At 37.2% G+C, this 13,933-nt stretch overlaps 1 protein-coding gene across 1 annotated transcript in view; it reads right to left on the bottom strand.

Annotated features, from left to right (window-relative positions):
* Positions 1–13,933, bottom strand: part of LOC146166642 (uncharacterized) — a 108,580-nt gene that overhangs the window by 71,198 nt on the left and 23,449 nt on the right. The window contains 21 exon segments of the mRNA XM_083394728.1: positions 318–437; positions 1,024–1,200; positions 1,581–1,700; positions 1,994–2,116; positions 2,681–2,800; positions 3,410–3,526; positions 4,032–4,160; positions 4,618–4,752; positions 5,185–5,802; positions 6,278–6,427; positions 7,140–7,341; positions 7,752–7,896; positions 8,332–8,486; positions 9,111–9,253; positions 10,129–10,155; positions 10,282–10,296; positions 10,528–10,677; positions 11,321–11,442; positions 11,739–11,899; positions 12,658–12,802; positions 13,383–13,552. Of these exon segments, the coding sequence (XP_083250854.1) occupies positions 318–437; positions 1,024–1,200; positions 1,581–1,700; positions 1,994–2,116; positions 2,681–2,800; positions 3,410–3,526; positions 4,032–4,160; positions 4,618–4,752; positions 5,185–5,802; positions 6,278–6,427; positions 7,140–7,341; positions 7,752–7,896; positions 8,332–8,486; positions 9,111–9,253; positions 10,129–10,155; positions 10,282–10,296; positions 10,528–10,677; positions 11,321–11,442; positions 11,739–11,899; positions 12,658–12,802; positions 13,383–13,552 (3,244 nt within the window).

Genomic DNA, 13,933 nt, shown 5'->3' with positions numbered 1-13,933 from the left:
ATGGTTTGGCAACCTTATTTGGCTTGCGGCACCCTACAGAAATTATAAATAGTTCGCGGCACCCTTGGTCGTATTTTTACTGAGTGGTTAACTGTAACGTTACACACTAAACGAGATTAAAACAGCACATTAACTGTTTTTGCACATTTGTCGTACGCAAAAAATTGTATTAAGAAGCTCACCAACTGAGCAATAATTAAAAAAAAATTGAAAATATCTCTCGGCACCCTGGAGCGTTAAAAATGGAAATAAATGTTTTCTTAAAGTGTATACCACAAGAGGTACGCACATATGTTGTTTCGCCTTTTGTCACTCACCAGGGTAGAGTTTTCTCAACTCGCTGAGCAGTTGCACGTCGCCGTCGGTCGATTCGGAAACGTTTCTTGCGTTCAGCCATTCAGTCCAAGAATAAGACGATGGACAGGTTCCCAGCACACCTTAAGGATAACAATAGATAACCAAAGGGAAGGATACGGCTCGAAATTTCATCGTGTAGTATCTCCGGAAGTAAACAAGATATCGATCAGAATTTTTTACACATTACTCAAAGCAACCCAACCTAACCAGTATTCAGCTCCCTTTTGGTCAAGAGATAGGCATGTTGTTCGCTTTGTTCTATTCTGTTTGAAGATTTAAAATAACCGTTTAAGGGTCCGACGATTTAAGCAACATTTTCTTCCATTACTTATTTCTTTTTCACGTGGATCATATCAAAAAATGTTGAATCAACTTTGCGATTAGTAATTTTGAATTTACAAAGATTAAATACTAATACAAATGTCAAATACGCTAAAGGCATGACTACAAAACACCTTAATCCAAAAAAACAAGGAAAGTTAAAAAAATAGAAAACGCTAAAAAAAATCAATATAATATCAAAACCAAAAAAAATATACCCAAAAAACTAACGATTTCAACTGAATTCTTTATACATCGATAGCAAACCTAAGTATTAACGCCCAGAGACGAAACGGTAATATTTTACGTATATACAATACTTTAAAAACAACTCTGCAAACCTACCTGAACAGCAGAATCGGACTTGGTAATCTTCGCACGGGCCACCGTCCGACGGTTGTTCGCCTTGGGTGCACACGATGCCTTCGTTCAGCGTCACTTTGACGACATTTCTGGTCTCGGTGTAGGGCACCCCGTCTCGCGTGCGTGCTTGCAGGGCGATCGGACTGTCACAAACCTCGTCTGAACGAACAGGGGAAATTGAGTGGAGTGCAGACTTGAACATCTAGCTAATTCTAGTTCTCTAATTCTAAAGTGACGCTGGACGTACAAGTGACGCATTTCGATCGCTTGATTGTTATTATGATATTTATATTATAAAATACATTAATGTGCGCTGAAAATGAGTTGAGTCCAGACTTGGACAACTAGCTATTTCTAGTTTTCTAATTTAGTTATAGTTAGAGCAAAACGCGGCTAATTCTAATTCTAATATAATTTGTGAACTGATTGTGCGCTCTAATTCTAGTTCTAATCTTATTCGGATTTTACCAAAAATGCTACTTTGTGCAACGGATTTTTTTAGACGGTTACCTGGATAATATTTTATAACACCTTCTTACCTGGGTAAACTCGTTTGAGTTGTGTCAGAGTTTCGCTCTCGCCGTACGCGGTCGGGTCATTTCTGTCGAACCAGCGAGTCCACGAAGACGTTGACTCGCACTCACCGAGTAGGCCGAGTCCTGTACGAGTACAGACAATATATAACATATCAATAGAAATTTAAAGTTGGACATCTGCCCTACATTATGCATACAATATGATTTGTATTTTGTACTCGTGCAAAGAATATTTAACATATCAATAGCAAATGCTATTGCTGAATAAAATTAAAATTAGGCCACTGTTGTAAAATGTGCATACAAAGTAACAAAAAAAGTAACACAAAACATTTTTTCACGTTTAGCAAACTAATTGGTTAAACTTAGAGAGAAAATTATCGAATTAATGTAGGAGGTATAGTTTAAATCCAGACCTGTGCAGTGTGTGCCGTTCCCAGAATATCCAGGCTTGCAGACGCACTGGAAGTAACCTTCCTTGTTGGTGCATTCGGCGTTCTCATCACAGTTGTGCGAGTCCTGACTACATTCGTCCACATCTAAATAAATTGAACAAAGTACATGTTAAATATTAATAATATCGAAGTATTGAAGAGATCGCACTGATATATTTGATGGTATATGCAAATGTAAAACATATACTCCTGAAAATAGTTTGCGCTTGATTACTTATTCAGCTGAACAAATGCATATTGATGGAAAAAACTGAAAAATAACTCAAGTCAAAGTCAGGTCTTTTGCAAAAATAACAAGTCAAGTCCCAGTCCAAGTCATTATAAGCAATAATTTAACTAAAAAATAACACAAACGCAATAACAGTAACAAAATTATTTTACTGTGCAAAACTTAATATATGTTTTAATCAAAAACACTTTATTTAATCCCAAGATATTTGAAGCCCGAGCAAGTCATTTGTCCAAAAGACTTAAGCCAAGTCATGTCAGTCGGGTCAAAACACTTGAGTCGAGTCATTTAAAACCAGTGACTCAAGTTGAGTCAAGGACTTGAGTGATTACAACATTGGAACACGCGCATGTAATATTTGTCTTTGACTGCATGTAATTAATACGTTATTTGCCGTTATTAATGCTCTTTAATAATACCTTCGCAGTCAGTTCCATTCCCGGTAAACCCGAGATAGCAGGAGCAGAAATAGCTGCCGACCACGTTGGTGCACTTGCCGGTGTTGCAGATAAAAGCGTCCAGCGAACACTCGTTGTAGTCTGAGAGTGAAGCAGAGGGTTACAAAAGTTTACAAAATAAAGGTTTTACATCAAATGAATTAACAAGGAGATTAAAAGTATAATCGTGTAACATATACGGAAGATTTTGACGTTTCTCTTGAAAAAAGGTCGAATAACAAAATTGGAAAAACCAAACTTTTCATTTTAAGAAAAACGCCGCATAATGTGGCAAAAGACCATATATCTTTCATACAATTTTTTTTTAGAAAATTAAAGAAGCTGCAAGTAGCTTACTTAATGAAGTCGAAAGGCTTTTTCAAATGCAAATAAGTTAAAACAGAAAACACGAAAAAAGCTGTTGCATTTTTGTCACATGCTGAATAATCGTTAATCAGGGACATCGTATAGTTACAATTTTACGTACAGTTTTTAAACAAAAAGTGGTGATAAAACTTCTGTTTGATTTAGAAGTTACTGGGCTTATATACTATTGGCAAGACAATAACTTGGTAACACACAAAAGCTTCAATTATATATTTTGGTCCAATAAGGAACAAACGTATTTTTTTCAATTCGATAGTGATAAAATAACTTGATTAGGTTCGGGCGCGACACTTGGTTCTGTTGACGAGAGATTTGTTTTCGCACCTGCGCACAAAAAGCCGTCTCCGTAATATCCAGGGACACACTCGCACTCGAAACTTCCGTTCGTGTTGGTGCAAATCGCGTCGATGTCGCATACTTGGTTGTAGCACTCATCGATGTCTGAAGGCAACACCAAAACAAAGTTGTTTTACGCGCCATGCAACAAAAGAAATTTATCAAGCACTGGAATTGAAGAGATAAACGTAAAAGTAGACCTTGGAGCATAATGGTTGGAGATTTCGGTTACACGAATAGTAGCAATATCAAAGCCTATGCAGAAGTAGGTAGCAGGTAGCAGTTTGAACGTTTCCAATATGTATTTATTCATTTTCAATATCCAATAAACTTTGGAGCATAATTGTCGGAGGTGAAAGTTAGACGTAGTAGAAAATCAAAGGCCATGATGCATAAATATTCATTTTTAACAAAGTGGACCATTGCAGAATATCTACTAAGGAGCCGTATCTACTGAGGGAACTTACAAGAGACTATTTTTTTTTTCTAAGGTTTTTTTTTACCATTGTTTTTTTTAATCGCTCGTTTTACAAAAGACCGTATTTTCTGAGGGGCCGTTCCACTTGCAAGAGCCAACTCCAAGCGCCAGAAGTAAAGACAAACAGCTTACCTTTGCATTCAATTCCGTCTCCGCTGTAGCCGAGTTTGCACACGCACTCGTAACCAGGAGAAGTTGTGATCTCGACACAATCAGCACCCAACGAGCAAGGGCTGTTCGAGCAAACGCCGCTTGAGTTGTCTGGGTTGGCAAAAAAGAAAGCATGGATAAGCAACTTGCAAGTAAAATAGCTTTAAAAAGAGATGTAGATGCGGTCGTTTGATTATCTATGTGTCGTGGTATTTAAGTTAATTTTAGGAATACCAGAAGGTGTCTATGAAACTAAAGACCTTTCTAGCCATTTACGGGCTGTTCCTTATGATATTACTTTGTATATTTTATTAGCTATTACACAGTATTAGACAGCAGAATGCGTTCCATGTTAAAACTACTTGAACGAAGTTTAAAAAACCCTTTTAAATTTGAAAGTTTGAAAAAAACTTTTAAAAAATTGCAATCAATAAAGTTGCTATTAGCAGCTTACTGACATGTTGTGTTATAGTTCACGTTAACACTATTAAAAAATCTCAAGTTGACCCTTTGAAATTCTGAAGCAATAAACTTGCTCTGAAAGCAGCCTTCTAACGAGTTGTGTTACCTGTCTTGCAAACGTAAAATCCTTCCTGCGTTTGGTCACACTCGGTGCAGTTTTCCTTGGAAGGGACGCAAGTGAACTGGTTCATTCCCTCGCAAGTACACTCGGTCGAACAGTTCGCGTCCCAACGCTTAAATCCTAAGGAAAACAAGGAGTAATTTTTTAAGGCTGTATGTGCCGAGGTTAAAAGACGTGCTGCGTTTTGAATAACCAATGCGACCTTAAAATTCGGACTTAAATTTCGGACGAACTGTATGATTTTTTGATGTGCCATAAATATGGCCGGCAAAACAGTAGGACACAGACAAAGAAATCAAACATGCATCTATAACAAAAATATGCCGCTATAAAAGATTAGGGCGGTTGCAGTCTAAAAAAATTGTACAGAAAGTTAATTAATTTCAGCTATTACCAATGCGTCTAAAAAAATTGGGAGATAGGTGCCAATCGTTTAAACAAAACGTTTAGAGCTGAAAAAATAGATTCGCAAAAAAACGCATTTTTTAGATACTTAAGTGCTGCAACAACGTAGCCTCTATTAAACAAATCATTTTAAGAACAAAAAAATACCTTTTTTCATCTCGTATCCGTTGTCCATCTTGCAGAGGTCCGTCACCAAACCGAGTTCACAGACCCGATCAGCGATCTCAGCAGCCATCGAGTGCAGAGAAGCGGACTCGGCCGAGTGGAAAACGAACTCGTCTGGCGGCGGCGAAGCCACGAGTTCGAGTAAATGCTTCTCGACGTTCTTTGTGCCCAGCGCGATCACGTGACTGCGCTGACGCAGCAGCTCGGCCGACGTGGCAACGTTGTCGTCGCTATGGTCGGTTACTATGACGACACTGACAGCCGGCACGCCCGGTCGCGCGCCCGACGCCGCTGTCATGACAACGCTCACGGTCTCGTTAAGGGCCCGACCCAACCGGAGCCGGCCGGTGGATCCCCTTGGAACCCCGGCTATGGCCCTGAGGAGTTTGACCTCCTCGGTGTGTTCTGCGAATGTAAAGGCGACGTCGGCGGTCTGGCTGTAGCGCACCAGCGCCACCTGGACGTTGTTTTCTCCGATTGTGAATCGCCGCACGATGTCGCTCGCGAGGTGCAGAAAGTTCTGGAAGGTTTGCTGGCGAACGCCGAAGCTCGAGTCGATGACGAAGGCGAGGTCGACCACGGTTTTGGGGTTGCACTTGTCTGCGATTCACGATAGAAGTTTACGCTAAACGCAGCAAGAAGGTTAAAACAATCTAAACGCGCAAAAAATAGGGTTGGATGCAAGCATGTTCAGCTTCAACAAAAGCACACAAAAAGTCTCGGCACGTCAGTTAATCGGCAACAACATTTCTCATGTTTTTTATGCAAGAAAAGCAAAACACGGCAGTCATTGCAATTTCACATTTTTTTACGTTGAAAAAACCTTATAAATTTGAAAGTTTAAAAAAACATTTTAACAATTCTCAAACAATAAATTTGTTCTCTAAGCAGCGCACTGCCGTGTCGTATTATAGTTCACGTTAAAACTATTTTGAATGAAAACTTATGTTTTAATTATAAGACGTACTTAGGCGGAACCCAGATTTTGAAAAGTATAAGCCATGTAAAACAAACGGCTAATAACCAAAGTTTTAACAGTAATTCAATGTTTGTTTGCAGAAGATGAAAAACTCACAGTCTCCACTAGGAAAGCAGTGCTGTACGTTGAGCAGTGCGTTTTCCTCGCACACTTGCTGGTCTGTACACGAGGTTGGGGTGCAAACGAATCCGCGGGGCGCAGCACAAATACAGATGCTGCTGCACTTGTCCTTCATATAGGTGTAGCCTACAACAAGGGAAAGAACCGGAGTTAAAGAGGATTATTTTTGGTCGAAAGTTAGTTGAAACGCACCTTCTTAACATCAGTTTAAGGTTAAAATGAGTCAATGTTAGTTTTACCAAAAAATAAATAAAAAGATAGATGTCATGTGACATGTAGCCAACTCCAAGCGCCAGAAGACATATTTACCATTTACTGTAAAAGTTTAATTTTGTTAGAAAAATCTGAAACAAGCGCTTAACTTAAGTCTCTTAGACAAATGCTTTGCATTGGACCTAGTCATTGAGTCAAAAGGTTTGGATTAAAATTAAATGTTTTTAATTAGCACTTGATTATAAAATTGAGCTAATTATTTAAAGTTTTGCACGTAAAACCATTAGATTGCTCCATGGTGTGTTTTGTTATTTTTTAGTGAAACTCTTGCTTATAATTATAATCGGACGAGTTTTATCAATTTTAATGATTTTTCATCTTATTATTATATTAGTGGTTTGACTTAAAGATGACTTGCTCTAATAGTGACCTGAGTGGGACTTAACTTGGGCACCTGACGACTTGGACTGGGAATTGACTTGACTTGCTAGTGGTTGAAAAGACCTGACTTGCACCTAAGTTATTTCACAAATGACTTGTCTGGGACCTATTTAAAAATGACTTATTTACAACACTTCCAACCGATGAACTGTGTTATTCACATGTTTAAAAACAAAACTATTACCCTTTTCTGCGGCGGTTCCATCAGGCAGCAGACACGAACAGTCAGTTCCACTGAAGCAAACGTCCAGTGTAATTGTCATGTTGCACACATGTGCCACCAAACTGTCCACCTCAGCAGCGACCGAGTCGATCGACTTGACTTGGATCACGTTTAGATCCTGAGGATTTGAAGCCAATTCGTTGAGGAAACCAGACTGGACGCCCTGTGTATAGAAAAGTTCGTAAATTTATGGTAATCAGTGTATTGTTTAGGTTTAGACATTTGTTAAGTTTGATGGTTTGTTCTATAAATTTGAATTTTCATTAATTAGGTAAATATAATATCAATTGAGTGACAAAAAAGGTAGATTCAGCATTTAAAAATAACCGTTTTGGGTTCAAGACTGTTCTGTTTTATTTATCTATTTTTATTTTACTTTTGATTACTTAAAAGATCATTTTTGTTTTAATTGTGCAAATGGCTTTTCAAATTATACAAAGCCTTGCAGCAACAGTATGTGTATTCGTTTTTTTACTTGATGTACATTTTCTTAAAATTAAAAACAAATAATATATTAGTTTATTTTTTATATAAATTTACCTTAAAAGTGGCAAAACGATGTAACAAACTTACATTAAGTCCTATCGTGATTACTGTGCCGTATTCCCTGAGCTTAATCGCCAGGTTGGAATCGGTCAAAGTGGAAGCATCATCAGAAAGCAGAATAAAGAGGCCAGGAACGTCAAGTCGCCGACCCTCGGATATCGTCATGCTGTCACTGAAGCAAGAAACAAAGCTGGATTACTTTCAAGGTACGTTTGGCTTTTAAAATTAAAAGTTTTGCAAATATATTAAACTATATGGCTAGACTAAGCTGGAGTGCAGCCTTTTTTTAAAATATAGTCTTTGTAGAACTTTTAAAAGTTATTGTTTCGAAAGGTCAATTAAGCGACAAGATTTTTTTTAATTTCTTCTAAATTACTGCTCTTAAACATTATAGACAGCGAAAGAAATACCCAAATAGAGTTTTTCATCTTATAAGTTATTTAATAAGAAGTCAACAACACGAGCACTAGCTCTTTGTAAAAAGTTGTAAACTTTTGGGGACTAAATAAAATAGGCTCTAAACACAAACCCAAACTCGAGTCGTCTAATTCATAAAAAACAACGCTATACAGAGCGCGACAAATAATTTCAACTCAAATTATCGCACCTCATTATGTAAGTGAGGACAGGGTCCAGCTCTCCTTTGGTATCTGGCTTGGGTAGGGTGGTCAAAGCTTCCAAGAGCAATTCCTTGTCTTCATATACGTCCAAGTCCCAGAGACCGTAGTCGTCTGTTGACGCGTTGTTCAGAACAGCTCCGACCTGGTATTAGTGTATTTTAAAACAAAAACACTTTAACAAAAAATATAGCAAGAAGTATAACAAAAAATATAGCAAAAAATATAGCAAAAAGTATAGCAAAATATTCGGCCAAGTATAGCAAAATATTACCAAAAATTCCTGCTGCTTTTTTCATATAAAAAGTTCTATATCTCGCCAATCTTCATATTAAATCCACACCGTGTATAATCTCTTAAAAGTAAGACTACCAGAGTACGACTTGCGCATACGCAGTAGCAATTACGAAATGTTATTGGTCGAACGTTTCAGCTTTAATCGGGAGACTTCCAAATTATTCAAGGAAAACATTTAAACAAATATCAGCCAATACTGAACGCTTTATGACGTCATTAAAAGGTAGTCTACCTTAGCTAGCTAAAAACAAAAACTTTTCGATTTTGTCAAGCACCTGAAATGTGTGTTACCAAGATTACAGTATTATGCTGTTTGAATTTAAGTCTTGATACAACTAAGTCGATTTATGTCGCTGCGACATTTAACCAACTTTATCCAAAAACAAGTTATTGTGCGCAAAAAAAAAAAAAAAAATTTTGTGCGCTACTTTTTGATGGCTGAAAACAAAAACTTTTCGATTTTGTCAAGCACCTGAACGGCTTCCCTTCCGGTGTCGAACCTTCCAACAACTTCGGCCAGAAACGCGACTATTTTCTCGTGTTCGTCGATCGACACCGAAGGACCGAGGTCGACCACAACCACCACGTCCAAGCGCATGCGGATAGGGCAGATCTCTGCAATTATTACGAGTGAGTGGTTTACTTTTTTGAAGAGAAATATGTTACAGGGTGATTGCCGCTTAAGCATGTGCAGGGTTTTTTTTAAGGTTTGGTTTGGGTGACCGCTAAGTAGTTTTAAGAGACCGCAAGTGTTTCATTTAAATACCAAAAAGTTGCAAGTCCAAAATTTGGGAAACCGCTGGAGAAATTTGGGACCGTTTCGGTCCCCCAAAACACCTTAAAAAATACACTGAGCAGTGCAATTACACAAACGCAAAATAGATAGGGACAAGAAACATTAGAGAATGGAGCATAATGATTTGAGGTTGTAGTAAGACGTAATAAGAATATCAAAGCCCATACAAAAGTAGGGAGCATTTTGAACGTTTCGAATTACTATTTATTCATTCTCAATATATTAAGCTTGAGAATGCATGAAAGTGGCCTTGGAATGTAACATTACTAGCATAGTTTCGCGCAAAACTGATTTTTATTCTTAATGTATTCAACAAATGGGCATAATTGTTTAATATTTATCGATAAGAAATATAGCGTTTAGAAGTTGAACAACGTTATTAACTGTATATTGGCATGTGTCTTTAATAATCAAAATACTTTTCCACAATTGAGAGTTATTCGATAACACAATTTCTCCTTTAAAAATTCACATAAAATCACAGTTTACAAAATCTTTTAACTGTGACATAACGCACAATTATAATGCCAAAGATTGGTTAGTAGATGGTTCTAACGTTTGCCGGTTTACAAAGACTTGTGCTCTTTAAAAACGAATCAAAGTTATTGATGCGCGTTGGACATATTTATCATCTAGGCCAGTTAAGAAGTTTACCCATTAAAAAATTCAAATCATATAAACAACGTGAGCTTACCTGGGGTATCGATGGGCTGAGGAGTGGCTGTAAAAGTTGAAAATGGTTATTAATTGCAATTTAAAGGTAAGCCTATACAATACATATAACTATAAACTTTATTTTTAATCAGTATATGTATCCACTATATAGAAAATAATTAAGGTCACTCACTTGGTATGGCAGTCACTGTAAAGTAAAATAAAAAAATTGTGAATATTGATATACCGACCATTCAAACTGTGCTTAAGCTAAAGTTTTAGCAGACTATCATTTTCTCAACGAATATATCTTTCTACAAATCTTTTAATAAATATACAGAGTTGCTCAACTAATAAACCTTTATATAAATCAGCATATAGATCAATATACAATAGAAAAAAATGGATCACAGTTCGGACCGCAATAAATAAGGCTTACCTAACAGCGTCTTCTCAACACATTCGAACTTTGAAGGGCTGGTCTCGAGGCACAGTTCGTCATTTGAGCAGTAAACCTGCGAGCAGACGTACTCTCGCTTTTGCGTGCACATACACTCCGTGGAACAGTCGCCGTTCATGAAGACGAAACCTGCGGACGGGAATTATTGATGAATTCGTTACAGCGATCACGGTTTAATTGGCCGATTTTCCATTGAGAATATTCAGGTTGATACATGTCATTGATGGAGTATTTCTTTTTGGTAAATTTTCTTCTTCTTTTAGCAAAGTATTTCTTTTCAGTAAATTACCATTAATACCAAAGCTAAGTTTCCCAATGTTGCATCACTGAGGGAATTAATTCTGAATTCGTTTAAACGATCACGGTTTAATTGGACGAATTTCTATTGAGAATATTCAGGTTGATACAAGCCAGTTATGGATGTTGAATATTATCCGATTAGGGTCGGTAAAAAAAGTATTTCTTTTTAGTAAATTGCCATTTAATAACAAAGTTAAGTTTGTACGTTGGACGTTTCAATTCGATTAATTTTGCTTGTTAAATTTTAAGGCCTAATACGACTGAATATTAGGATTTCTAAATATGAATAATAATACTTAATATTTGTTTTAATAAAAGTTTGAATATTGGCTAAGTTAGATTGCTTTGAGTAATGTGTGAAAATTCTGATCGACATCTTATTTACTACTGGAGATATTACACGATGAATTTTTTTTTTTTTAGGCGATAATAAAATATGACATTTGTTGACAACGGTGCGGTGGAAACTTACCCTTCTCGACGTAGGCACCACTGGGAAGGTTGCAGCCGCATGAATCCTTGGGCACACAAGTACCGTTGTTCATTAGGAAGCCATCGTCGCATACACACCTCTCCGTGTTCTCTTCGTCGCAACTGCAAAGTGTAAGGCTTACTTTAACAAGGTATAAGCTAAATCGTTGCGGTGCCATGTAAGTCAGGGGTTCTTAAACTTTTTTACCGCGTACCACTAAGTTGTTTTGCTTTGTATGGACCAGTGTAGGGAAGACATTTTTTAGAGATGACGTCATAACTTTACGCCATAATACAAACAGACTTAAAAAATTTGCTGTTTCCGGTCCAAAAAATGTGAAATGAAATGAAGTAAGTATTGTGTTCCAAAGCCTACTGTAGTTCAAGACTAGGCCTATATAGAAACTTAAAGCACGTACTTTTCGTCCGCGTTGGGTTCCTCACAAGTTTTGGGACAACCGCTCACGCACTGCTTGAACTTGGAGTTGGGAGGACAGGAGTCGACCAGACCAGTCACATCTCTCCACGTGCAGATGTCCACTCCGGCGTCCGAACAATTCTCCGCGTAGCTCTCGATCGTCTTGAAATTAAGACAAGTACACTTGTAGCTTTTTCTTTAATGTGGCTTATATAACTGTGCCCATTTTTGTCTTTTGAAATGGGATATTTAGCCAGTTCTTATTTAAACACACGAGACAATAAAGAAATTCCCTATACTAAAAATAAGTTATGTTTATTTTTTGGACGACATCTCGGCTACCTATCCAGGAAGCCTTCATCAAACTTGAAAGTTTTTTAGCGCATTTTTATTTCCTTTGTGTTATCAGTATATAGTATTCCTGGTAGCCACAGCATATTTAAATAAATCCCTTGTATGATTTCTTTTAAATGGCCAACATGACTTGATGCGAATCTTCTTCATACGCAATATCTTTGAGCAGGGTTTTGTTTAAGGTTTGGTTTGGGTGACCGCTAAGTAGTTTTAAGAGACCTCAAGTGTTTCATTTAAATACCAAAAAGTTGCAAGTCCAAAATTTGGGAAACCGCTGGAGAAATTTGTTTTGAAAAATACTGTCTTTGATTATGCAATACATCGCGGAAGATCAAGTTGAATGATTTAGTGAGCAATTTAATTTATGTATCTCGAAGTTGCGTGTTTCTTACACACGACAGAACAATATTCAAAGGATAAACAATACATCACTGCTGATCAAGATAAATAACTGAGTGACATAACAACAGTGAACCTTGATATTTCATTAAGCAATTAAATTTATGCATCCCGAGTTGGTTATATTTATTCACAAACAGTGGTATGAAGCGAAACGTTTGTTTTACCTCCTCTATCTCTTCTGGTGTAACGTCGTAGTTGCAAGTCTTGTAGATGCAAGTTCCGTAGAAGGTCTTGGGCGACACAACCGGGTGACAGGGGGCGAATGGACCATCCTTTAGCGCTATTGCCTCGCACGTTGTTGCCAGAGGACTGATGAGCAGTAATACATTTTAGTCATGTCAACAATAAGCATTTTAATTCCAATGTGACAATAAAAAGTGTGTTATGTTATTCTTATCTAATACCTGTTGTTTTACTGGAGAATAATATATGTATAGTTTCCGTAAGGCATAGTTAGCCTGCATAGCGCATAATAATGCGTATACGGTTTCAGCTAGGTATTTAAAAATACAACTTCGATTTCGGTTTGGATCACTGCAGCATTATTGGTCAAAAAACAAGGATTATGGTATGGAATGTAAGCAGGTATGGCGCACATTCAAAAACAACAAGCATTTCATTGAAAATTCAACCGTATTAAAATGTACTAAAAATCAGTTCTTCTGGTTTATATTTGGTTATCCTACGTTTCGGCTAACTATTCAGTAAGCCTTCTTTAGGGAATGAACACATGGCCAACAAGACGCAAAGTAAAATGACACAATGAAGAAAGAAAAAAATGGAGATAAAATGAGCAAAACAACGATATTCAAATTTCTTTCCTATTTGCATCAAACATAGTTTTGCTTTAATATAAAGCAAAACATTTTTTTTTTTTAAACAAACTTACCTTTTAACCATAAAGCCTGGACAATCGTTCACCGGGAGGGCAAGTCCCGTACCGCAGTCGCCAGATCGGTGGCTCTCAACAAACGCGGCCACGTCATTCGTGACGTCACCATCGGCCATGACGTAATCGTCGACCAGGATGCCGTTGAAGTTGCCGCAGATTCCATCGACCTTTGCGGATAAAATACGCGTTAAGTAAACCTTTTGTTTTTATGAAAGAAAATATATTATTAGCGAACTCAAGGGATGAACAATTTCTTGAGGCGTGATTCGACTGAGTAAGTAGATTTTTAAGTTACTCGTGCTTATTTCTAATGTACTTAGGCATTTACTCATTCTAGTGGAAAGTAATGTAAATGTTCGTTATGCCCCCCCTTTTTTACCCATTTTTTATAAATAAAAAATGATTTTTAAGCCACATCATAATTCTTTTTTTCGCATAGTAGTAAAAAAACGTTATCAAATAAATAAACACTGCTATTCAGTTTTATCATATGGGGTAATAAAAATGACCTAACTGATACCGAACTCGTGAACTCGGATTTAATTTGG

Source organism: Ascidiella aspersa, chromosome 1 (assembly GCF_963924565.1).
Source record: "Ascidiella aspersa chromosome 1, kaAscAspe10.2, whole genome shotgun sequence".
NCBI classification, from domain to species: Eukaryota; Metazoa; Chordata; class Ascidiacea; order Phlebobranchia; family Ascidiidae; genus Ascidiella; species Ascidiella aspersa.
This window is presented reverse-complemented; position numbering and strand designations above follow the sequence as displayed.